Source organism: Hippopotamus amphibius, chromosome X (genome assembly GCF_030028045.1).
Source record: "Hippopotamus amphibius kiboko isolate mHipAmp2 chromosome X, mHipAmp2.hap2, whole genome shotgun sequence".
Lineage (NCBI taxonomy): Eukaryota > Metazoa > Chordata > Mammalia > Artiodactyla > Hippopotamidae > Hippopotamus > Hippopotamus amphibius.
This window is the reverse complement of record NC_080203.1, coordinates 63,672,872-63,700,716: the sequence shown is the minus strand read 5'-3', so window position 1 is coordinate 63,700,716 and position 27,845 is coordinate 63,672,872. Positions and strand designations below refer to the sequence as shown.

The window sequence follows — 27,845 nt, the reverse complement described above, 5'->3', positions numbered from 1 at the left end:
AACAAATTCCATGGTTATGACCAAGTCATAGTAGCATCAATGTGGCCCATGTGGGGCATCATTCTTTCTGCCATTACTGACAATGTATCAAATGGGAGATCCTCTTTCCTGTCATTCCATGCTATTCCTATAATCCTGAGCAAGTTACTTATATGTTTTGGACTTTTGGTGTTCTTTCATCCTCCTTTTTATAAAGCTATAAGTTAATCAATGTGTGTTCCACAATTTCCTGAGGCAGATTGCACATCTATTCAATTTTCCACATACAATACTGAGGAAAATGACATCTGAGTGAGAATACCTGGTACAAAGTATTCAGTGGTGATTTTATACATACATATACACACACACACACACTTTATATTACATGTTAAAAGTAAAACATTCTCATTCTTTATGTTTTAACAATCCCACTATGTTAAAGGAAAAAAAGGAAATAAAATCTAGGCTGAAATCTGAAGAATGGAAGGCTGAATTATGTAGTAAACCATCAGTTAAATACTCTCTTTACAAAAAACAAGTTAACAATCTTCAGGCAGTCTAGGTCTATTTATAAAAAAAAAAGTAGAGTTTGTTCCCACAAGTAGTGCTCCATTTCACAGGTTATGAAAACATGACACAGTATATGAAACCTATTCTGAACTAGAAAGTAGTTCTAAGGCTACCATGTTACCAACCACACAGATAACAGAAATAAATTAGTCAGTTAGGGCTTAAAAAGCACTTCTGTTTGGAAGATACAGTGTGAGAGTTTAAAAACCTATATACTGCATACATATCCTGCCCAGTGTGCCAAAAAAAAATATTAACCAACTATTACACAGTAGGGGAAATTCTATGGCTTGCTACACTAGAAAAATATATAGGTTTCAATGACTTTTCTTCCAGTAATGGTCCAATTTATGTATCTTGACATATTAATGGGTAGTATGTAGTACAATAAATAAGCTTCATTTTCTTTGCTGAAAAAAAAATCTACCTATTTAAAATGATAAAAACTTCAAAGGGTGCTCACTCATGAAAGTTATCTCTGGTAGTTAAAATGTTATAATGTTTATACAAATTTCATTTAGAATACAAGGATATGACTTACAAAAGTCTTTGAATCCTTCACATAAATATGCATGCATGCCATTTATAACAGTAGCCTTGATGAGAACACACTGTAACTGGCTGTGAGAAACGCTTAAGAGGGTTATATTAAAACAGAATACAGAATGGTAGTTAGAAATCATAGAACAGGTGACACCTAATTCTGATAACCTGATGATAAAAAGTGTAGGCTATGATGTATAGATGGTGGTACTGTTAGTATTTTAGGATATAAACAGAACAATATTTATATGAAATTATAAAGCATTATGCAGGGAATCAAATATAAAATTAAAAGTTAATATCCCAAGGCCAAGTAAATGCATTTTATTGTAATTTATAAACACACAAATTCATATATATAATATGTAGAAAGAACTCAGAGTTGCCTTAAATACAAAAGAACCACCCAAAAGTTTAATACACTCCTTCAAACATAAGAGTCTTTTGTTGTTGTCTTTAATATCTATCTACCTACACAAATACATATACACTTAATTATATCACTCCCTGAAATCTGAATTCACTTCAAATTGGAGAGTGAGATATAATTTTTATAACAAATACTAAATATGAACCACAAACAAAGTTCTGAGATAGGCTCTGCAGAGGATAAAAAGACACAGAAGGCCGATAAAACCACAGCCTTAAGAAGGTTACAATCATCTGTGGGAAAAAATGTTTTCTTTGTTTAGAATTAAACATATAAGGATGTCATTCAAACTTTTTATCAGTACAGGAAAAACAAATGAAACTTTTAAATGTCTTTTCCCTTAAAAACAACAAAAAAACAAATAATAAATATATATTTACGAATGTATAAATTAGGAAAGCAGATATAGGGATTCTGAGAAACAATAAGAATGAGGTTAAATATTCCAGTTTTATAAAGTGCTGGTAAGGAAGCCAGTGAGCTTCTGCTCACTCCTCAGTGATCTATTCATTCTGTCCCTATTACTTACCCTAAAGTTCTGTAGGGGTAAGTGGTAAGTGGGAACATGAGAGAAAGTAGTGTGGCTCCTTTTGAATCATGCAATGCCATAGGAAGAAGAAAAGAATGATTAAGAAACGCACAGAACTCCCCTATTAGTTTCTTTGTTTTCTTTAAGAACTTTTATTGAGATACAATTGACATACAATAAACTGCATATATTTAAAGTGTACAATTTGATATTTTTTTCTTATTAGTAATGTATATATCACAATCTTCCAACCCATCCCCCCCCCCAGCCACCCCTCCCCCCCGCCCCGCTTTCCCCACTTGGTGTCCATATGTTTGTTCTTTACATCTGTGTCTCCATTTCTGCCTTGCAAACCGGTTGATTTGTACCATTTATCTATATTCCACATATGTGTTAATATACGATATTTGTTTTTCTCTGACTCACTTCACTGCGTATGACACACTCGAGGTTCATCCATGTCTCTACAAATGTCCGAATTTCATTACATTTTACAGCTAATATTCCATTGTATATCTGTGCCACATCTTCTTTATCCATTCATCTGTTGATGGACAGTTAGGTTGCTTCCATGTCCTGGCAATTGTAAACAGTGCTGCAATGAACACTGGAGTGCATGTGCCTTCTTGAATTATGGTGTTCTCTGGATATATGCCCAGCAGTGGGATTGCTGGGTCACATGGTAACTCTATTTTTAGTTTCTCAAGGAACCTCCATACTGTTCTCCATAGTGGCTGTATCAATTTACATTCCCACCAACAGTGCAAGAGAGTTCCCTATTCTACACACCCTCTCCAGCATTTACTGTCTGTAGATTTTCTGATGATGCCCATTCTAACTGGTATGAGGTGATACCTCATTATACTTTTGACTCACATTTCTCTAATAATTAGTGATGTTGAGCAGCTTTTCATGTGCCTCTTCACCATCCGTATGTCTTCTTTGGAGAAATGTCTATTTAGGTCTTCTGCCCATTTTTTGATTGGGTTGTTTGGTTTTTTTGTTAGTGAGATGCATGGACTGATTATATTTTTTAGAGATTAATCCTTTGTCTATTGATTCGTTAGTAAATATTTTCTTCCATTCTAAGGGTTGTCTTTTCTTCTTGTTTATAGTTTCCTTTGCGGTGCAGAAGCTTTGAAGTTTCATTAGGTCCCACTTATTTATTTTTGTTTTTATTTCTGTTACTCCAGGAGGTGGGTCAAAAAAAGTGCTTGCTGTGATTTATGTCAAAGAGAGTTCTTCCCATGTTTTCTTCTAGGAGTTTTATAGTGTCTGGCCTTACATGTAGGTCTTTAATCCATTTTGAGTTTATTTTTGTGTATGGCGTTAGATAGTGGTCTAATTTCATTCTTTTACATGTAGCTGTCCAGTTTTCCCAGCACCACTTATTGAAGAGGCTCTCGTTTTTCCGCTGTAAATCCCTGTCTCCTTTATCATAGATTAGTTGCCCATAGTTTATCTCTGGGCTTTCTATCCTGTTCCACTAACCTATATTTCTGTTTTTGTACCAGCACAATATTGTCTTGATTACTGTAGTTTTATAATATAATCTGAAGTCAGGGAGTTTGATTCATCCAGCTCCATTTTTTTTCCCTCAAGATTACTTTGGCTATTCGGGGTCTTTCGTGTCTACATAAAATTTTAGGATTTTCTGTTCTAGCTCTGCAAAAAATGTAATTGGTAATTTGATAAGGATTTGCATTGAATCTGTAGATTGCTTTGGGTAGTATAGTCATTTTCATAATCTTGATTCTTCCAATCCAGGAGCAAGGTTTCTCTCTCCATCTGTTTGTGTCATCTTTGATTTCTTTCATTAGCGTCTGATTCTTTTCTGAGTACAGATCTTTTACCTCCTTGGTTAGGTTTATTCCTAGGTGTTTTATTCTTTTTGTTGCAATAGTGAATGAAATTGTTTCCTAAATTTCTCTTGCTGATCTTTCACTGTTAGTGTATAGAAATGTAAACGATTTCTTGTGTGTTACTTTTGTATCCCGCAACTTTACCAAATTCATGGATTAGCTCAAGTAGTTTTCTGGTGGCATCTTTAGGATTTTCTATGTATAGTATCATGTCATCTGCGAACAGTGACAGTTTTACTTCTTTGCCATTTGAATTCCTTTTATTTCCTTTTCTTCTCTGATTGCTGCAGCAAGGACTTCCAAAACTATGTTGAATAGTAATGGGGAGATTGGACAACCATGTCTTGTTCCTGATCTTAGAGGGAATGCTTTCACTTTTCACCACTGAGAATGATGATTGCTGTGGGTTTGTCATATATGCCCTTCATTATGTTGACGAAGGTCCCCTCTATGCCCATTTTCTGAAGAGTTTTTTTTATCATAAATGGGTGTTGAATTTTGCAAAAGCTTTTTCTGCATCTATTGAGATGATCATGTGGTTTTTATCCTTCAATTTGTTAGTATGGTATATCACATTGATTGATTTGCATATATTGAAGAATCCTTGCATTCCAGGGATAAATCCCACTTGATCATGGTATATGATCCTTTTAATGTGTTGTTGGATTCTGTTTGCTAGTATTTTGTTGAGGACTTTTGCATCTAAATTAATCAGTGATATTAGTCTGTGATTTTCTTTTCTTGTAGTATCTTTGTCTGGTTTTGGTATCAGGGTGATGGTGGCCTCATAGAATGAGTTTGGGAGTATTCCTTCCTCTGCAATTTTTTGGAAGAGTTTGAGAAGGCTGGGTGTTAGTTCTTCTCTAAATGTTTGATATAATTCACCTGTGAATCCATCTGGTCCTGGACTTTTGTTTGTTGGGAGATTTTTAATCACAGTTTGAATTTCACTACTTTGGAATGGTGTGTTCACATTTTCCATTTCTCCCTGATTCATTCTTGGAAGGTCATACCTTTCTAAGAATATGTCCATTTCATCCTTTTGTCCATTTAGTAGTAGTAGTCTCTTATGGTGCTTTTTATTTCTGCGGTGTCTGTTGTAACTTCCTGTTTCATTTCTAATTTTATTGATTTGAGTCCTCTCCGTTATTTTTGTGATAAGTGTTGCTAAAGGTTTATCAATTTTGTTTATCATCTGCAAGAACCAGCTTTCAGTTTTATTGATTTTTGCTACTGTTTTCTTTGTTTCTATTTCATTTATTTCTTCTCTGATCTTTATGATTTCTCTCCTTATACTGATTTTGGGTTTTGTTTGTGCTTCTTTTTCTAGTTTCTTTAGGTGCAAGGTTAGGTTGTTTATTTGAGATTTTTCCTCTTTCTTGAGGTATTGCTATAAACTTCACTCTTAGAACTGCTTTTGCTGCATCCCATAAGTTTTAGATTGTTATTTTTTCATTGTCATTTGTCTCCAGGTACTTTTTGATTTCATCTGGTTTCTTCATTGATCTCTTGGTTATTTAGTAGCATATGGTTTAGCTTCCATGTGTTTGTGTTTTTTACAGTTTTTTTCTGCAATTGATTTCTAATCTCATAGTGTTATGGTCAGAAAACATGCTTGATACAATTTCAGTTTTCTTAAATTAACCAAAGCTTGACTTGTGACTGAAAATGTGATCTATCCTGGAGAATGTTCCATGTGCTCTTGAGAAGAAAGTGTAATCTGCTGTTGTTGGATGTAATGTCTTATAGATATCTATTAAGTCTAGCTGGTTTATTGTGTCCTTTAAAGCTTGTGTTTCCTGATTAATTTTCTATGTGGATGATCTGTCCATTGGTGTAATTGGGGTGTTAAAGTCCCCCACTATGATTGTGTTACTGGCGATTTCCTCTTTCATTGTTGCTAGCATTTGCCTTATATATTGAGATGCTCCTATATTGGGTGCATATATATTCATAATTGTTTTCTCTTCTTCTTGGATTGATCCCTTGATCTTTATGTAGTGTCTTTTGTTGTCTCTTGTAACATTTTTTATTTTAAAGTCTATTTCATCTGATAGGATTATTGCTGCTCCAGCTTTCTTTTGATTTCCATTTGCATGGAATATCTTTTTCCATGCCCTCACTTTCAGCCTGTATGTGTCCCTAGGTCTGAAATGGGTCTCTTGGAGACAGCATATATATGGGTCTTGTTTTTGTATCCATTCAGCCAGTCTGTGTCTTTTGGTTGGTGCCTTTAGTCCATTTACATTCAAGGTAATTTATCGATATGTATGTTCCTCTTACCATTTTCTTAATTGTTTTGTTTTTGTTTTTGTAAGTCCTTTTCTTCTCTTATGTTTGCCACTTAGAGAAGTTCCTATAGCATGTGTTGTAGGGCATGTTTGGTGGTGCTGAATTCTCTTAGCTATTGCTTGTCTGTAAAGATTTGGAATTCTCCGTCAAATCTGACTGAGATCCTTGCTGGGTAGAGTATTCTTGGTTGTAGCTTCTCTGCTTTCATCACTTTAAATATATCATGCCACTCCCTTCTGGCTTGCAGAGTTTCTGCTGAGAGATCAGCTGTTACCCTTATGGGAGTTCCCTTGTATGTTATTTGTCATTTTTCCCTTGTTGCTTTTAATAACTTTCCTCTGTCCTTCACTTTTGTCAATTAGACTACTATATGTCTTGGCATGTTTCTCCTTGGGTTTATCCTGCCTGGGACTCTCTGTGCTTCCCGGACTTGGGTAGCTGTTTCCTTTCCCATGTTAGGGAAGTTTTCAACTATAATCTCTTTCAGTATTTTCTCGGGTCCTTTCTCTCTCTCTCTTCTCCTTCTGGGACCCGTATAATGTGAATGTTAGTGCGTTTAACATTGTCCCAGAGGTCTCCTAGGCTGCCTTCAGATCTTTTCATTCTTTTTTCTTTATTCTTTTCTGCATCAGTGATGATCACCATTCTGTCTTCCAGGTCACTTATTCACCCTTCTACCTCACTTTACCCACTATTAGTTCCTTCTAGTGTATTTTTTCATTTCAGTTATTGTGTTGCATATCTCTGTTTGTTTGTTCTTTAATTCTTCTAGGTCTTTGGTAAACTTTTTGATCTTTGCATCCAGTCTCTTTTCAAAGTTCTAGATCATCTTTATCATCATTATTATGAATACTTTTTCTGTAAGGATGCCTATCTCCTCTTCATTCAGTTGTTTTTCTGGGGTATTATCCTGTCCTTTCACCTGATGCAAAGTCCTCTGCTTTTTCATTTTCTCTATCTTTCTGTGGCTGTGGTTTTCATTTGCAGAAGACGAAATACTGCTGGTACTGCTTGATAATGCTGTCTGCCCTCTTCTGGAGGAAGCCAAGAATACTCCACCCAGCAAGGATCTCATTCAGATTTGACAGAGAAATCAAAAGCTTTACAGACAATCAAGAGCTAAGAGAATTCAGCACCACCAAACATGCCCTACAACACATGCTAAAGGAACTTCTCTAAGTGGCAAACATAAGAGAAGAAAAGGACCTACAAAAACAAAACAATTAAGAAAATGGTAATAGGTACATACATATCGATAATTACCTTGAATGTAAATGGACTAAAAGCACCAACCAAAAGACACAGACTGGCTGAATGGATACAAAAACAAAACCCATATACATGCTCTCTCCAAGAGACCCATTTCAGACCTAGGGACACATACAGGCTGAAAGTGAGGGCATGGAAAAAGATATTCCATGCAAATGGAAATCAAAAGAAAGCTGGAGCAGCAATAATCCTATCAGATGAAATAGACTTTAAAATAAAAAATGTTACAAGAGACAAGAAAGGACACTACATAAAGATCAAGGGATCAATGGAAGAAGAAGAAATAACAAGTATAAATATATATGCACCCAATATAGGAGCACCTCAATGCATAAGGCAAATGCTAACAACTATGAAAGAGGAAATAGACAGTAACACAATAATAGTGGGGGACTTTTAACACACTCCACGTACACCAATGGACAGATCAACCACACAGAAAATTAATAAGGAAATACAAGCTTTAAAGGGCACAATAACTGAGCTTGATTTAATAGATATCTATAGGACATTATATCCAAAAATAGCAGATAACACATTCTTCTCAAGAGCACATGGAACATTCTCCAGGATAGATCACATTTTGGGTCATAAATCAATCATTGGTAAATTCAAGAAAATTGAAATTGTATGAATCATTTTTTCTGACCACAATGTTATGAGATTAGAAATCAATTACAGGGAAAGAACTGTAAAAAACACAAACACATGGAGGCTAAACAATACGCTACTAAATAACCAACAGATCACTGAAGAAATCAAAGAGGAAATTAAAAAATACCTAGAGACAAATGACAATGAAAACACAATGACCCAAAACTTATGGGATGCAGCAAAGTTAGTTCTAAGAGCAAACTGTATAGCAATACAGTCCTACCTCAAGAAACAAGAAAAATCCCAAATAAACAATCTAACCTTACACCTAAAGAAACTAGAGAAAGAAGAGCAAACAAAACCCAAAGTTAGCAGAAGGAGAGAAATCATAAAGATCATAGCAGAAATAAATGAAATAGAAACAAAGAAAACAATAGCAAAAATCAATAAAACGAAAATCTGGTTCTTTGAGAAGATAAAATTGATAAACCCGTAGCAAGTCTCATCAGAAAAAAGAGGGCGAGGACGCAAATCAATAAAATTAGAAATGACAAAGGAGAAGATACAGCAGACACCAAAGAAATAAAAAGCACCATAAGAGACTACTACAAGCAAGTATATGCCAATAAAATGGACAAAAGGATAAAATGGACAGTTTCTTAGAAAGGTATGACCTTCCAAGAGTGAATCAGGCAGAAACAGAAAATATGAACAGACCAATCCCAAGTAATGAAATTCAAACTGTGATTATAAATCTCCCAACCAACAAAAGTCCAGGACCAGATAGATTCACAGGTGAATTTTATCAAACATTTAGAGAAGAACTAACACCCAGCCTTCTCAAACTCTTCCAAAAAATTGCAGAGGAAGGAATACTCCCAAACTCATTCTATGAGGCCACCATCACCCTGGTACCAAAACCAGACAAAGATACTACAAGAAAAGAAAATCACAGACTAATATCACTGATTAATTTAGATGCAAAAGTCCTCAACAAAATACTAGCAAACAGAATCCAACAACACATTAAAAGGATCATATACCATGATCAAGTGGGATTTATCCCTGGAATGCAAGGATTCTTCAATATATGCAAATCAATCAATGTGATATACCATACTAACAAATTGAAGGATAAAAACCACATGATCATCTCAATAGATGCAGAAAAAGCTTTTGCAAAATTCAACACCCATTTATGATAAAAACTTTCCAGAATGTGGGCACAGAGGAAACCTACCTCAACATAATAAAGGCCATATATGACAATCCCACAGCAAACATTATTCTCAACGGTGAAAAACTACAAGCATTCCCTCTAAGATCAAGCACAAGACAAGGATGTCCACTCTCGCCACTACTATTCAACATAGTTTTGGAAGTCCTTGCCACAGCCATCACAGAAGAAAAAGAAATAAAAGGAATCCAAATTGGAAAAGAAGAAGTAAAACTGTCACTGTTTGCAGATGACATGATACTATACATAGAAAATCCTAAAGATGCCACCAGAAAACTACTTGAGCTAATCCATGAATTTGGTAAAGTTGCGGGATACAAAAGTAACACAAAGAAATCCCTTGCATTTCTATACACTAACAATGAAAGATCAGAAAGAGAAATTAAGGAAACAATCCCATTCACCATTGCAACAAAAAGAATAAAACACCTAGGAATAAATCTAACCAAGGAGGTAAAAGACCTGAACTCAGATAACTATAAGACACTAATGAAAGAAATCAAAGATGACACAAACAGATGGGGCGAGAAACCTTGCTCCTGGATTGGAAGAATCAACATTTTGAAAATGACTATACTACCCAAAGCAATCTACAGATTCAATGCAATCCCGATCAAATTACCAATGGCATTTTTCACAGAACTAGAACAATAAATTTTACGATTTGTATGGAAACACAAAAGACCCCAAATATTCAAATCAATCTTGAGGAGGAAAGACGGAGTTGGTGGAATCAGGCTTCCTGACTTCAGGCTATACTGCAAGGCTACAGTGATCAAGACAATATGGTACTGGCACAAAAACAGAAATATAGATCAATGGAACAGGATAGAAAGCCCAGAGATAAACTATGGGCAACTAATCTATGACAAAGGAGGCAAGGATATACAATGGAGAAAAGGCAGCCTCTTCAATAAGTGGTGCTGGGAAAATTGGTCAGCTACATGTTAAAGAATGAAATTAGACCACTATCAAACACCATACACAAAAATAAACTCAAAATGGATTAAAGACCTACATGTAAGGCCAGACACTATAAAACTCCTAAAGGAAAACATAGGAAAAACACTCTTCAACATAAATAACAGCAAGATCTTTTTTGATCCACCCCCTAAAGTAATGGAAATAAAAAGAAAAATAAATACGTGAGCCCTAATGAAACTTCAAAGCTTCTGCACAGCAAAGGAATCTATAAGCAAGATGAAAAGAAAACCCTCAGAATGGGAGAAAATATTTGCAAACGAATCAACAGACAAAGGATTCATCTCCAAAATATATCAACAGTTCATCCAGTTCAATATCAAAAAAACAAACAACCCAATCAAAGAATGGGCAGAAGACGTAAATACGCATTTTTCCAAAGAAGACATACGAATGGCCAAGAGGCACATGAAAAGCTGCTCAACATCACTAATTATTCGAGAAATGTAAATCAAAAATACAATGAAGTATCACCTCACACCGGTTAGAATAGGCATCAGAAAAATCTACAAACATTAAATGCTGGAGAGGGTGTGGAGAAAAGGGAACCTTCTTGCACTGTTGGTCGGAATGTAAATTGATACAGCCACTATGGAGAACAGTATGGAGGTTCCTTGAAAAAATAAAAATAGGACTAGCAATCCCAATGCTGGGCATATACCCAGAGAACACCATAATTCCGAAAGACACATGCACTCCAATGTTCACTGCAGCACCATTTACAATAGCCAGGACATGGAAGCAACTTAAATGTCCATCAACAGATGAATGGATAAAGAAGATGTGGTACATATATAGAATGGAATATTACTCAACTGTAAAAAGCAATGAAACTGGAACATTTATAGAGACATGTTTGGACCTAGAGACTGTCATACAGAGTGATGTGAGTCAGAATGAGAAAGACAGATATCGTATATTAACACATATATGCGAAATATAGAAAAACAGTACAAATCAACCAGTTTGCAAGGCAGAAATAGAGACACAGATGTAGAGAACAAACATATGGAATCCAAGTGGGGAAAGTGGGGAGGGTTGCAGGGGAATGAATTGGGAGATTGGGATACCAAATATTGCACTCTAAATATATGCAGTTTATTGTATGTTAACTGTATCTCAATAAAAGTTCTTAAAAAATGAAAGATAAATATACTTGAATAAAAGAAAAGTGTTAAATTGTAGATTAGTTACAGGTGAAGAGAATTAATAAACTGGAAAACAGACCTTTGTAAGGTACCCAGAATGTAGCAGAAAGGACAAGGAAATAGAAAATATGAAAGAGAGATTAAAAAATATGGAAGAGAGAATGCTAAGTTCTAAAACATATCTACTTGTGGTTCCAAAAAGGTGAAAATAGAGACAATGGACAATAACAACATTTGCAAGATACTTACTGATAATTTTCTAAAATAATATATGACAATTCACAGATAGAGGAAATACAATGTAGTTGTCTGAACCATATAGAATTGTAGGTCAAAATGTTTTAATATTGTTAACTTCATATGGTCTGACCTATAACAAGCTAGATAAATAAAGGAACCAATACTAAATTCACTGTAGTGAAAACGCAGAACACCAAAGACAAAATATCTTAAAACCGCCTGAGAGAAAAGATATATCACTTATAAAGAAGCATTAACTGCCCAGAGCATAAACTAGACGAAGTATTAAAATTCCATACTTCAGAAGGAAGGAACGGACTCCTGTTAACTGCACTTATACTGCTTGTTAAAAGAGACTGTCAGATGGAATTAAAAATATATAATAATGTGCTATTTAGAGCTCCAAATATAGTTGAAAAATAAAGGGATGGAGAAAGATATAACAGGCAAATATTGAAAAGTTGGAGTAGCTATTTGACATCAGACAAAGTAGATTTTAGGAAAAAAATGTATTACTAGGGATGGAGAAAGTCAGCAGACTATGCAAAATATTAAAGTCATCAGGAAGATTAAACAATTATACATTTATATGATCTCAATAAATTCCCTCAAAATAAATATAAGGTAAAAACTGATAGAATTATAGGGAGAAACCAACAAATCAAAAAACATAATGCAAGATTTCAAAACATGTCACTGTATTATTAATAGATCAAGGAAAAAACACTTCAGTAAAAATAAAATTTTTATTTCTATTTTATATAAAATAAAATTTGAAAATTATGCCTTGAAGCCTGACTTATCAGACTTCAAGACCAATAATTAGAGAACCCTATACCCAACAACTAGATAAACACATTCTTCTTGAGCACACCTGCAAAAATTACAAAAACTGATGACATAACTAAGTCATAAAATAAAGTTCAAAGAATTAGTACCATAAATACATAATTTCTAGACACAATAGAATTAAATTAGATGGTAAGAGCAGAAGAATCAACCAGATTAGCTATTTTAAAACACATAATAACTCATGGGTCAATGAAGAAATCACAGTGGAAATTAAGACAGGACTAAAAGATAATGAAAATAATATACAATAGCTGTGTAAGAGTCAAAACAATATTTAGAACTTAACCATATTAATACTTATATTAGAAAATTAAAAAGATGAATATTTAACTCATTAGGTTTCAGCCTAAGAATTGGCAAGGGCAGGGGAGGGGAGGGATGAGTGGAACAAAACCCAAAGAAAGCAAAATAAAGGAGATAATAAAGACCAGGAATTATTGAACTAGGACACAGGGAATCAAAAAACCCAAAAGTTGATCCTTTCAAATCATTATAAAGAGATTGTGAAACTTGTCCAAGGTTACATGGCTAATAAACAGAGGAGCCAGGATTTAAGTCTAGGCAGTCTGTTTCCATAGCCCAGGTTCTTAACTACTATGCTCTACTACCCCCAAAAGTATGAAGTAAAAACGAAAAGATTTGACTACATTAACCTTAATGACCTCCATGTATCATAAATACCACAAGGCAAGATACATACAGAGATGTATACATACATACAGGCAAGATACATACATACATGAGAAAAGATTAGTATTCAGAATATATAAAAACATCTACAAATCAACAAAAGACAGGAACCCAACAGACAAATGGGCAAAAGACATGAACAAGCATTTACTAAAAGAGAAAACATGAATAGCTAATAATCATGAGAAGAGTCACAACCTCATTAGTAACCCAGGAAATGAAAAATAAAAACACAATGTGATGATGCTTTATGTGAATTAGACTGACAAAAATGAAAAAGTCTGATGATAACACCATGTTGGCAAAGATGTAGAGCTATGAGAATACTTATATACCACTGGGGGAGGTAAGTTTGTACAGCTCTCTCAAGAAACAATTGGGCACTACTTTGTATGAACCTTCATATATCCCATGACTTACAAATTCCACTCCTAGATATGTATACTAGAGAAAATCTTGAACTTGTATATTCTGAAACATACACAAGGATGTTAATAACAACAAAAAACTGGAAAATCCCTGTGCCCATCAACAGAAAAATGGAATAATAAATTGTAGTATACTCAAAATGGAATACTATGTAGCAATGAAAATAAGTTAACTGTAACTACACACAACAAGGATGATGCTTTGAAACATAATATTGAGTGGAAAATGGAATTTACAGTATGATTCTATTTTATAAAGTTCAAAAACAGGCCAGACTGATTATATCATTTACGTAAGTAGGTAGGCAGGCAAACAGATTATAAAAGAGTAGAACAACAAAGTATATGTTTGCATATACTAAATCTTGACTAAATCTCATTTCTGTCTTTTTATTCTTCATCTGTTATTCAAGTATCATCTTAAGAAGAGATAAGAAAACCAACACCTGTCTTACCTGCAGAAACACTGAGGGAGTTCTCCTTGGCCATATAAAGGAAACAAAAATGGAGTGTTGCCATACCGCCCAAGACAGTGAAGAAAGTTTTTGGTAGCTCTGAGACCATCTATGGTACTGCTGGCTGTCTCTGAGGTCATTGCAATTGAATGCAGGACAAAATATTGGAGGTTGGGGGTCAATTTTTGAGTTTTTAAATATTCAGAAAATGTAATTTCCTCATAGGCTATGAAAAGAAAGATGAAAATTTATCAATTAAAATCAGAACCAAACTTCCACTTAAAACTACTGCACAAAAATGAGATCAAGTCTGTTTAAAATACTTGGCAAAGGACACAGGTGGTAATATTATTACATTTTAGACAGAGACCATTGATTATAGGGGGCAAAAAAAGACTAGAAACAATCTCACTGTCCTAACTGGATTGATGACACAATTTTTAAGCTTTAAATGATGATTCTTTGTTTAGTATATTATGAATTTAAAAAATTAGAAAAGTATTAAATAATTTATTAACCATCACAACAGGTTTCCACGGTTAGCAATAATCTTACTTTCTTATCATTAAAACTGCAGAATAATGCCAATAATTATACTTTGAAATATTAAATATGACAAATGGCAATTTTTTGGTGAAAACAATGATAGAGTGATATTTGATTTTTTTGAATTGCTATTTCTTCCTAAAACTTAGGTGAACTATGACTTAAAAAGTAATGAAACTAATTTCTGTATGACTAGTGGAATCAATCTTACCGCCTTATAATCAAACCTCAAAACATAAGGATCCCCTAAATACTATTCCTTTAAACCAAGAACAGAAAAAATGTAATTGGACTGTTAGTGGTAGACAAAAACTTTATAAAAATAATTCATATAAACAAAAATTATAAAAATTTACTGAGAGAATATAAGTTTATACTACTGTGGAGAACAATCTGGCAGTATTTGATGGACTTGAAGCTTTAAGAACAAGTGCTAGATTTTTAATATTCTATATAATTTAAAAAAACTGTATTTCTCATTGTAACTTTATAAAGTGAATATTCCTATTTTGAATAACTTTTCCAGCTCAATGCACTTTAAGTGTAAAGCTCTGATACTAAAGTGGTGTATTCAACTTTCAACAAACTTTGAAGTAACTGGTCCCAGATCACACAGTGAAATGGGTCAAAGCCAAGACTGGAAACCCTCCATGTCCTCTCCTAATCCAGGGGTTTCCCCCCCATACCATCTAGCTTCTTTTTAATCAATCAAAATGGATAATTCAACATTCCAAGCAAAAATGATCCTGGAAAAATGAAAAAATATACAGATTTTTAAGTGACTGATAAAAAAATTAATGGATGGGAATGGGGGAGAGTAACATATACACACCACTATATATAAAATAAACAACAAGGACCTACTGTACAGCACAGGGAACTATATTCAACATGTTGCAATAAACTATAATGGAAAAGAATCTGAAAAAGAATATATATACACACACATATTATGTATATATACACACACATATGTATGTATACACACACATTATGTATATATTCAGTTTTATATATATATATAACTGAATCACTTTGCTGTACTCTTGAAACTAACATAACATTGTAAATTAACTATACTTCAATTTTAAAAATGGTTAAAAAATTAATGGATAATGAAAAGGGAGTATCATGTATGAAGAACCAGTTGACAGCAGTGTTTAGTTACTAAGAATAAAAATTAACACCCAGCACAGCACTGATGCCATGATGAAAATGTTCTATAGCTGCACTGTAGACATAGTAGTCACTAGCCACATGTGGCTACTGAGCACTTGAAGTGTAGCAAGTGTGACCGAGGAACTAAATTTTAAATTTTATTTATTTTAATTAATTTAAATTTAAATAGCTACATATTGCTAAAGACTAACCTATTGGACAGTGAAGAATAAAAATACTTTAAAAGCATAGCAAGTGGCTCACTAAATCAGAGCAAGCATATTAAAATAATAAGAAATCTCAAATAATGTGAGAACACAAATTTAATGAAAAACAATACCTTTATATTCATCAGGATGCTCCTCAAACTCCATACAAAATGTGAGAAACTTCATTAGCATTCGCTTTTCTACCATAGTAAGTTGTTTGCTATTAAAGACATCTGCCCTGGAGCAAGGAACCTGAAAAACATGATTTTAAAAGTTAAGAAACTGCTTCCTAGTAATACAAATATTCTAAATGACATTTTTTTCCCTTTAAGTATAACAAGATTATTATTTCCTTTCTAGCCAGGCTCTTTCATGTTACTTTCCATCAGTTCTAATGGCATCTCTGTTGACTTCAGAGCTAATTAACTTGTGAGCTCTCTTACTTAATCCTGCCAAGTTGCTCTTTACGCCATTAAAAGGCCACGAGCATGTTACCCCTAACTGGGAACAAATGACAGCTCAAATCTAGCAATGCTGTCTGAAATTAACACTTTCTCAACACCAACATCAAGATGCAGAATAAATCATGAGAAAATTAACATTAGACATTTTAACTGGTACTCTCTTACTATTTACATTTGTTAATCACAATGCAGGATTGGAATTTGCTGCTTTACCAGGAAAATAATCTTATTTGCTTACCCTTCCTAAACAAAACATAGTACCTTAAAGTCATACCCAGTTACAATACTTGCTCAGCATAGTACCTGTTCCACTCTTCCTTCTCGAAACGCAAGAATCCTGGTAATATTTTTGAACTCTGCATATCGACTAACACTAGATTTGATTAGAAGATCAATTAGCAATCCTCGAGAATACAACAGCTGTACAAAGAAAATATTTTAGAGAATGAAATAAAAGGTGAAATAGTGGAAAAATTGATAAACACTGAATAAAGATACATAATTTTGTTATATTTTAAGTTATTTGTAAAAAGCATTATACCTATTAATATTATAATACATAACACAATTTATTATAGGTTCACAATTTATTATCTGAAATTCAAAATCCCCAAAATTCTGGAACCCAAACTCTTTTCATAACTGGCCCAAACTGATTACAAGGCTCTTCCATCCGTTTGTCCCAGTTAATGTGACTATTCATACATCTGACTGCAAAAATATTAATATGTTTAATTATAGAGTGCCTCTTCAGACCCTGCTAAGAATGTTACATCATATATAAAATATCAGCCAGCATATATACTGTATTACTTTCTAAAATAATTTTTTTAAATCCAAATAACAACACACCAGGCCCCAAGGGTTTTGGATAAGGGACTACAGCTCTATATAAGGTCAGGTGCTTAAGAAGAAACCAGCCTGCTGGACCTCCTCATAAACTAAAAACGAAAAAGACTGGCTATGCATGTCCACCCAAAGAGTCAAATTATAAGGTCTCTGTAATCCTAGCAGTCTAGATTCATATGATATGTCTTTATCAAGAAGTAAGGATGATGGTTATTGCTAGCATGCATGTGAGACCCATTTAATCTTTCAATATATCTCATAACCAATTTCAGCGAGACAAAAACAATTTCAATAGTAGTATCTAGCATGTTTTAAATTTAAACAAATGGTTACATGCAACAGATTTGGCTATTTCCTATAATGAGATACCTTTAAGTGGCTACAACTCGATAAATGTTAAATATGTAAATATTACATCTGTAATAAGGGGGGGAGAAAAGGAAAAAAAAAAGCTTTACTACAAAAAAAAGGGAACTGAAAAAATCAAAACCATTAATCTGAGTATGCAAGAGGTTCAGTACAGACTTTTCTGTAAATCAATATCAGTTAGGTAAATCTTTATAAACTATTATATTAGTCTAACATTGTGCAGAACAAAATTGACATTGCTTTTTTTGAAATCAATTATCCTAACTACGGCATGTTACTTCACTACCTTCAGCCTAATATACTACACAAACTGACATAGCTCATGCTTTTAAGAATACACTGCCAGGTCTTAATTCTGTAATTATAATAAAAAGTTACTTCAAATACCTTACTTGTTTAAAAACACAAAATCTGGAGATTCAATGATCCCTCAATAGTCATAATAATTTCACAAATATTAATATATCAAACACAGAATGTATTTTAACTTAATAAGATTTCTAATAAACCTTAAGATTTAATGCCAGCTTTAAAAATAAAGCACTTAAGGTATCACTGAAGAATGAAAACACATTTTAATAAAAACTATATAAACTTTTGTCTGAAGCTTAGAAATAATGAATATGTACCATATTTAAACCTAAGCTTTTTTTCCATCATTCTATAAGTGACCTACCATAGCAATTTCACAGTGGTGAGAGGCTAAAAAATACTTCAGTTTGGTTATAATAATGGCAACTAGATTTAATAATTAACAACTTTTGCTTCACTTGGCATGCTGGTTCCATAATTATTAAGGGTATGGACTTTCTTAGAAATGAGTTTTATTTGTAAGAACTTCATCTTTGATCATCTTCTCTATTAGTCTAAGCAGTATAGTACTATAAAGTACTTTATTTAACTAATCTACCCTGAGCTATAAGATTAATTTTTAAAAGGCTGTATACACAGATGAGTTCTGTAAACTGTAAAGCACCACAATACTTGTCAGTTTTATCATGATGACTCCGAGATGAAATGCATGTAGAAACGTCAAATAGTTTGGAGATTTTAGGAAAGAGGTAGGGCTTCAGACAGATATTTGTCAAACACCCTAAACTCAGATGTAATAACTGCAATTATTAGAACAGATGGAATTTCCCAGGAGTAACTGACTGACTCAATATCATGGAATATACTGCTTTCCACACAGTAGGTAATCAATAAATGTTCATTAAATAACTAACTTTTAAAAACTGATAATAAACCTCTTGTATTGCTATGGTTATACATTCTTTAGCTATCCCAGCTTTTATAGGATGAGTACAGTAAATCATTATTGGTCATTTTAAAAATATGTGAACCCATGAAAACTATGCAGAACAAAGTACAACTGCCTTGACTCCTCTAGACATGTTTATTTTTAATTTACCCTAAGAGAACCGCTATTATTAACTGTTCAAACTTGTGAAAATACCCAGAAATCTCCTTCAGAGTCTCCTCAAATGTCTCAGCATCTAATTAAACTATCTCCCCCTGCACCAAAACAAGCATGCACTTTCTTATATAAGTGAATCATTTCCTACACTAATTCCAAAAACTCAAACAGCACTTCTTCTACCACTTTCCTTTGCAAGATTTATACTATATTTCAGCTAACATAAGGGTTAGAGACTTTTATGAAGTAGTCTTGATTCTTAACCACCGTTTACATCATCGTTTCTTTAAGTTAGGCATTCCAAATTCCAAATAACTAATTCAAAATGAAAATTTCAGAACAAAACTCATTTGTTAATTGACTACTTCAGTGTTTTGTCTTTTTAAATTCTTTCCTGCTCATGAGAACAGGAAGACTATTAGCAAGTTATGATTAAACTTTCACCCAGAAATTAATAGCCAAGGTAACATGGAACTAATGCTAGACTTCAAAGCACAGCAGGATCAAAGTAGGTAGACAAGACAGGTAGGATCAAAGTAGGTGAAATATATAGTACAGAAATATGAGGTAGGACCAAGGCAGCAGCCAACTCAGACCAAAGCAGAATCAGGCACAGAGAGCTATGTCAGAAAGAACCTATGAGTAGTAAAAAACTATTCATATTTTCAGGGATCAGGTTCAAAGAGATCAGCAGTATGAAGATGTGTGATTGGATCAGCAAAATGTGAGAAGCATTAGTCCCTCTCTTTATAACATGGAACTTCAAGAGAGCACATTAAATAGAAAAGCCTAGTTTTGAGGCAAGTCTGATGTTATTCACTTCCTCTCCCACTTCTTTTCAATTTCTCATTGTTTGCCCTCAACTTATGGTATTCGGTCTCTGTTTCTTACTACTTTCACCCAGCCCTATGTTGTAACCCTTTAAGGCCATTACCTTTTATCTCACTGGTTTTCTACTCTTTTGCACTAAATAAGCCTTGCTTTCTATTAACCCAGTACAACATTATACCCTCCTAAGACTAAGGGACCTCTACTGAAGTCATACTGACCTAACATTAGAGGTAAGGACAGAAAAATAACTGAAGACAATAGCATTCTTTCCAACCTTCCTCCCCCCCCCCCCACTATTAAATTATCCTCCAAAGCTCTCACACCTTGAACTAATAATTTTCAAAAATGCATTGGTTTATTCAAAATGTTCATCATCATACAGATGTTTAAATGGTTACTATATAAATAAGGGCTAAAAAAAGTTCATTTAATAGACTGACAAATAACATGAATCTGTAATTAGGTTCATTAGACATTTTTTCTTGATAGAATTCACAGTGTCCATGCAGTAGGAAAATATTAGGGTGGAATACGTGCTCCAATATAGAAGTACCCTTGTGATATAGTACTGAGCATTCTTAATGTGTTTTTAACCTATGTTTAAAGAATATTTTAATGGAACTATAAACTTTGGATATCATCTCTTTATAAATGTTCTACATTTCAGAGAATAAAATTATGAAAATTGGGTTTATGGACCCAGATGTTATTTTCAATCAATTAAAATTTAGTATTGTTCTATGAAAAGATTGGTAAAACTGGTACTTACCTTTGACACCAAATCAATATTAAATCTCCTGCCTTCTTTAATTATTTGCGAGTAAGTAACTCTATTTTTCTTTGGTTGCTCTGCAGTGTCTTCTGCCTTAGGCACATTTTCACTTGTTTCCTTTTCTGAGGTTGAGGGCACACAAATTTTATCATCACAATGGTTTTCTTTCTCTCCTGTCGCTTCAACGTCACTTACTTCTAGGGCAATCTCTGGATCACTGCTTGGAGTTTGTTTTGTGGGTATTTCACAGCTTGCAGTGCTTAATGACTCATCTTCTGTAGGCAGGCAGGCAGAATCTGCAGCTTCTATGGAGTTCGTAGATGTCACAGAAGCATGATTTTTCTGCAGTGCACCAGCTTCTTCAACATCTTCATGCGAATCCTGACTAATGAGAAATTATAATAATAATCCACACTAGGCTTTTGATAATTATACTTGGTTACATTTTCATATTATTTTAACTTTCAATAGCAATTTTTATTTCTTTACCTGTATCTCATCAAATTCCATAGATGTTTTGCTTTATGTGAGACACACATTAGACACTGATCTGTTAAGGTTTTGATACAATATGAAACATACTTAAGATTTGAAAAATATACATAAAGATTTCAGGGTTTAGCAGTCATTTCACGTGTGTGTGTGTGTGTGTGTGTGTGTGTGATTTTTTTTGATGAAAAGCAGATTTTTTAAACTTAATTTTTATTTTATATTGGGATATACTTGATTTACAATATTGTGTTAGTTTCAGGTGTACAGCAAAGTGGTTCAGTTATACATATACATATATTCATTCTTTTTCAGATTCTTTTCCCACATAAGTTATTAAAGAACACTGAGTAGAGCTCCCTGTGCTATACAGTAGATTCTTGTTGATTATCCATTTTATACATAGTAGCATGTATTTGTTAACCACATGTATATTCTTGAGAATTTAAGGCTAACAGGGGAATTGCATTTTAGAAACAAATCAACACAGTGCTTACAAGTACATTCTTCAGAATAAACAGATCGAGGTTCAAACCCTGACCCTATGACTAGATAACTCTCTGAATGTAGACAAGTTGTTTATCCCCTCTGACCTAAATTATCCATCTATAATATAGGGGTAATAGCACCTACCTCACAAGGTTGTTTTGAAGATTAAATGATATATCACATGCAAAGAACCTGGCACAGTGCCTGGCACACAGTAAATGCTCAAGAGTGGTAATCATCAAAGATTATTATTATTACTGTGGTGTGACAGAGCTAGAAAAAAAATTGCCATGAAAGTATAAGTTGGCTTATCACAATGTGGTATCTAACAGGATCTTTCTGAATTCTTTCCTGCTGTATTTTGTTTTAGTATTAGTGTCTATTACTTTACTGGAAGCTCCACTTCCAAAGTTACTACTAGAGTTAACATTCTCAGCCCATTATTGCCTTTACTGACACAACAGGCTCCCATTCAGTGTGCCCGCATCACGTATCTCTCCATGATGTTTATCCTCCACAGAATCAACATTTTTATTGAGTTGCCCTACTGCTCAACACTAAAAATGCCTTGATACATGACAGGCTGCGGGAAGTAAAGATCTGCTATTTGATTACTCAAGAACTAAAAGCAGTTCTTTCTCATATCAAATCTCAACCCTAGGGTGGGGGGGACTCGAAGGGGGGGCGTCAAGGAAGGGAGGGAATACGGGGATATGTGTATAAAAACAGTTGATTAAACCTGGTGTACCCCCAAAAAAATAAAAAAATAAAAAAAAAAATCTCAACCCAACTCCACAAAAGCTTCCTCTTCCAGTCTCTAAACGAAATCACCTTTTTTATCTTCTTTGTCTCATCACTCTTACTTTCCGACATGGCATCTCTAACTCCTAATTTATCAACTCAAATCTCCATGATTTGGCCCATGTTAACTGTTTCTTCGGGGCTATTCTTCCCACTTCCCATAATATCACAATTCCCCCACCCCCAAACATAAACACGTACTTCAGCAATTGATACATTTTAAGAAAAAGTTTAAATTTCACTTTCAAGAAGTCTTCCTTAACCCAACCACATTCATCATTCTGTTACTCCATGCCCCATAGTACATACATGCAATTTACCTTGCATTTATTTATCAGTTCCTTTTTAATAGTCCTTTGGTGGTCCCATATATACTTTATCTTCAACTAGACTTTAATTTCCTTGAGGAAAGATCCTAACATCTTTTCTTGTGTGCCCCTCACAACACCTACTGCACTGCTCTATAGACACGGTATTTAATACACATGTGATGAATAAATGGTTTATACATGCAAAAGATGTAGGTATAAATATATATTTATATAAAAATTTAAGAATACATATTTAAAAATATGTATATTTAAATATGAGACAAACATTTGTATTATACAAAACAAAAAACTAGGCCAGGAAAAAAACAATAAATTTTAAATTCAAAAGTCTGGGGGCAGTGAACAAAAAATGCCTCATTAAAATTAACACAACAAACACTACAATAGGAAAGGGCAGAAGGAAAGAATAACATTTTAAATGTCAAGAAATAAAATCCAATGCTGCTTACTGTTATAATCTAGTAATTTTAATTAAATATAATGAAAAAAGGATGACATCACTAATGTCAAGACAATTTTCAGATCTAGGAAACTGTAGTGTAGAGTTCTAGTCCTGGATGTATTACTTAGCAGATATTACGCAAGTCCCTTCTCCGATTCCCCATCTATAAAATGGGAAGTCATTCATCTGCCTTAACTTTCATGAGGCTATTGTAAGATAAATGAGTTAACATATATGCAGAGTATTTTTCATAAACTCTAAAAGGTTAACAAAACATAAGATATTAATTACATATAAGATACAGTTAAATTTCCCACAGGTCAATAGGCAACTCAAAACATGTGTCCTTAGGTTTTTAATCACATGTTAAAAGCTCTTTGGCCACATAACCACATAAGAGCACCACTGCCATTAAGCAACATTAAAAATGACGAGTGATAATATTTACTGTGATTTGTATATTTTCTACACAATTGTTCATGCTTTGTATCCACTTTCATTATTTTGAAAACCAGTAAACCAAAGTGTGTTCCATGAGGGATCAAAGGTGACAACTTTCAGCAAAACGTTTCACACCCAAAGATTAAACTAAGAAAGGGCAGGATAATTAATTATACTTTCCATTTAAGACAGAACATGGCAACTTTTTTTTATTACAGACCATGATGTTGCCACCATGGAAACTGAGCACAGCAACTAATCTAGTCAGTGGCTCTCTATTATATTCTGAGAAAGGGAGCTTTCTAGAGAGAATGAAATGCATTAACCAGTATTGGACAATCTGGAAAATATAAGCCCAAATAATTAAAGGTATAAATTTAAGGAAACCAGTTCTTCTTTGTGAATTTGTTCTACATGTATAAGCTATTAAACATATACAATAGAAACATATACAATAGAAACACAATAGGGTCCTTACTTTCCATTGACAACTACTACAATATTTTTGGAGTTCTGACAACAGTGAATTTAATACCTAATTAGAAGTTATAAAGACACCAGAAAACTCCCCAAACTCCACTTAAATCCTCAGCAAGCAAAATTCTGTTCATCAAAAAGGACATATCTTTCCTCAAATTTACAACTTTACACTGTGGTAAAAAAAATTTTTTTTTAAGATTTTCTTTTTTATTTAGACCATTTTTAAACTCTTTATTGAATTTGTTACAATACTGCTTCTGTATTATGTTTCCATTTTTGGCCACCAGGCATGTGGTATCTTAGCTCCCCAACCAGAGATGAAGCCCACACCTCCTGCATTGGAAAACTAAGTCTTAATCACTGGACCACCAGGGAAGTGCCTCCCCCCAAAATTCCTATCCTATCCTATTTTGGAAATAATTGTTTTCACTATTGTGCCAGTTTTTGCTGTACAACAAAGTGAATCAGCTGTATTTATACATATATGCCCAAATCCCCTCCTTCCCATAATTCCCTCCCACCCTCCTTATCCCTGCCCTCTAAGTCAGAACCTATCATCAACTTGATTTCCCTGTGTTACACAGCAGCTTCCCACTAGACATCTGCTTAATGTGATAGCGTATATATGTCAATGCTACTCTCTCACTTCATCCCAGCTTCCCCACTGCCCCCCCTCCAAGTGTCCTCAAGTACGTTCTCTACATCTGTATCTTAATTCCTGCCCTGTCACTGAGTTCATCAGTACCATTTTTTTAGATTCCATATATATGAGTTAGCATAAAGTATTTGTTTTTCACTTTATGGCTTACTTCCCTCTGTATGACAGACTCTAGGTCCATCCACCTCACTACAAATATCTCAATTTCATTCCTTTTCACGGCTGAGTACTATTCCATTGCATATATGTTCTGCATCTTCTATATCCATTCATCTGTTGATGGGCATTTAGGTTGCATCCATGTCCTGGCTACTGCAAATAGTGCTGCAATGGTACATGTTTCTTTGTAGCTTATGGTTTTCTCTGGGTATATGCCCAGTAGTGGGATTGCTGGGTCATATGGTAGTTCTATTTTTAGTTTTTTAAGGAACCTCCATACTGTTTTACATAGTGGCTGTACCAATTTACATTCCCACCAAAAATGCAGGAAGGTTCCCTTTAATCTGCACCCTCTCCAACATTTGTTGTTTCTAGATTTTTTGATGATGGTCATTCTGACTGGTGTGAAGTGATACCTCATTGTGGCTTTGACTTGCATTTCTAATGATTAGTGATGCTGAGGATCTTTTCATGTGTTGGTTAGCCATCTGCATGTCTTCTTTGGAGAAATGTCCATTTAGTTCTTCTGCCCATCTTTGGATTGGCTTATTTACTTTTGTGGTATTAAGCTGCATGAGCTGCTTACATATTTTGAAGATTAATCCTTTGTCAGTTGCTTCATTGGCAAATATTTTCTCCCATTCTGAGGGTTGTCTTCTTCTCTTGTTTTTGGTTTCTTTTGCTATGAAAAAGCTTTTAAGTTTCACAAGGTCCCATTTGTTTATTTCTGATTTTACTTCCATTATCCTAGGTGATGGGTCAAAAAGGTTTATGCCATAGAGTGCTCTGCCTATGTTTTCCTCTAGGAGTTTTAGAGTGTCTGGCCTGACATTTAGCTCTTTAATCCATTTTGAGTTTACTTTTCTGTATGGTGTTAGGAAGTGTTCTAATTTCATTCTTTTATATGCAGCTATCCAATTTTCCCAGCACCACTTATTGAAGAGGCTGTCTTTTTTCCATTGTATATTCTTGCCTCCTTTGTCAAAGAAAAGGGGCCCATATGTGTGTGGGTATATCTCTGGGTTCTCTATTCTGTTCCACTGATCTATATTTGTTTTTGTGCCAGTACCATACTGTCTTGATCACTGTAGCCTTGTAGTATAGCTTGAAGTCAAGGAGCCTGATTCCTCCAGCTCTGCCTTTCCCTCTCAACATTCCTTTGTCTATTCGGGGTCCTTTGCATTTCCATAGAAGTCATAAAATTTCCTGCTCTAGTTCTGTGAAAAATGCCATTGGTAAATTGATAGGGATTGCATTGAATCTGTAGATTGCTTTGGGTAGTAGACTCATTTTCACAATGCTGATTCTTCCAATGCAAGAATATGGTATGTCCCGCCATCTGTTTGTATCATCTTTGATTTCTTTCATCAGTGTTTTATACTTTTCTGCATACAGGGTTTTTGCTTTCTTAGGCAGGTTTATTCCTAGGTATTTTATTCTTTTTGTTGCAATGATAAATGGGATTGTTTCCTTACTTTCTCTTTCTGCTTTTTCGTTGTAAGTGTATAGGAATGCAAGAGATTTCTGTGCATTAATTTTTTATCGTGCTACTTTACTAAACTCATCAATTAGTGCTAGGGGTTTTCTGGTAGTGTCTTTAGCGTTTTCGATGTATAATAATAACATGTCATCTGCAAAGAGCAACAAGTTTACTTCTTCTTTTACAACCTGGATTCCTTTTATTTCATTTTCTTCTTTGATTGCTGTGGCTAGCACTTCCAAAACTATATTGAATGACAGTGGTGAGAGTGGGCACCCTTGTCTTGTTCCTGTCCTTAGAGGGAATGCTTCCAGTTTTACACTATTTAGAATGATGTTGGCTGTTGGTCTGTCATATATGGCTTTTATTATGTTGAGGTAATTTCCTTCTATGCCCACTTTCTGGAGGTTTTTTTATCATAAATGGATGTTGGATTTTGTCAAAAGCTTTTTCTGCATCTACTGAGATGATCATGGGGTCTTTATCCTTCAATTTGTTAATATGATGTATGACTTTTGATTTGCATATACTGAAGAATTCTTGCATCCCAGGGATAAACCCCACTTGATCATGCTGTATGAGCTTTTTAATGTGCTATTGGATTCTGTTTGCGAGTATTTTGTTGAGGAATTTTGCATCTATATTCATCAGTGATATTCGCCTGTGATTTTCTTTTTTTGTGACATCTTTGTCTGGTTCTGGTATCAGGGTGATTGTGGCCTTGTAGAATGGGTTTGGGAGTGTTCCTCCTTCTGCTATATTTTGGAAGAGTTTGAGAAGCATAGGTGTTAGCTCTTCTCTAAATGTTTGATAGAATTCGCCTGTGAAGCCATCTGGCCCCAGGCTTTTTTTTGTTGGGAGAATTTGAATCACAGTCTCAATTTCCATACTCGTGATTGGTCTATTCATATTTTCTGTTTCTTCCTGGTTCAGTCTTGGAGGATTGTATTTTTCCAAGAATTTTTCCATTTCTTCCAGGTTATCCAATTTATTGGCATATAGCTGCTGGTAGTAGTCTCTCATGATCTTTTGTATTTGTGCGGTGTCAGTTGTTACTTCTCCTCTTTCATTTCTAATTCTGTTGATTTGCACCTTCTCCCTTTTTTTCCTGATGGTTTATCAATTTTGTGTATCTTCTCAAAGAACCAGCTTTTAGTTTTATTGATCTTTGCTATTGTTTCCTTCATTTCTTTTTCATTTATTTCTGATCTGACCTATAAGATTTCTTTCCTTCTCCTCACTTTGGGGTTTTTTTTGTTCTTCTTTCTCTAATTGTTTTCGGTGTAAGGTTAGGTTGTTTATTTGATATTTTTATTGTTTCTTGAGGTAGGACTGTATTGCTATAAACTTCCCTCTT

The 27,845-nt window shown here is 34.2% G+C and overlaps 1 protein-coding gene across 5 annotated transcripts in view; it reads right to left on the bottom strand.

The window, feature by feature from the left end:
• CHM (CHM Rab escort protein) overlaps positions 1 to 27,845 on the bottom strand; it is a 244,442-nt gene that overhangs the window by 128,852 nt on the left and 87,745 nt on the right. For all 5 annotated transcript variants that reach the window (XM_057718481.1, XM_057718478.1, XM_057718480.1 and 2 more), the window contains exons 5-8: positions 20,715 to 21,102; positions 16,783 to 16,899; positions 16,147 to 16,267; positions 14,103 to 14,328 (exon numbers count right to left, since the gene is read on the bottom strand). In XM_057718481.1, coding sequence (XP_057574464.1) covers positions 14,103 to 14,328; positions 16,147 to 16,267; positions 16,783 to 16,899; positions 20,715 to 21,102 — 852 coding nt within the window. The remainder of the gene's footprint in view (positions 1 to 14,102; positions 14,329 to 16,146; positions 16,268 to 16,782; positions 16,900 to 20,714; positions 21,103 to 27,845) is intronic.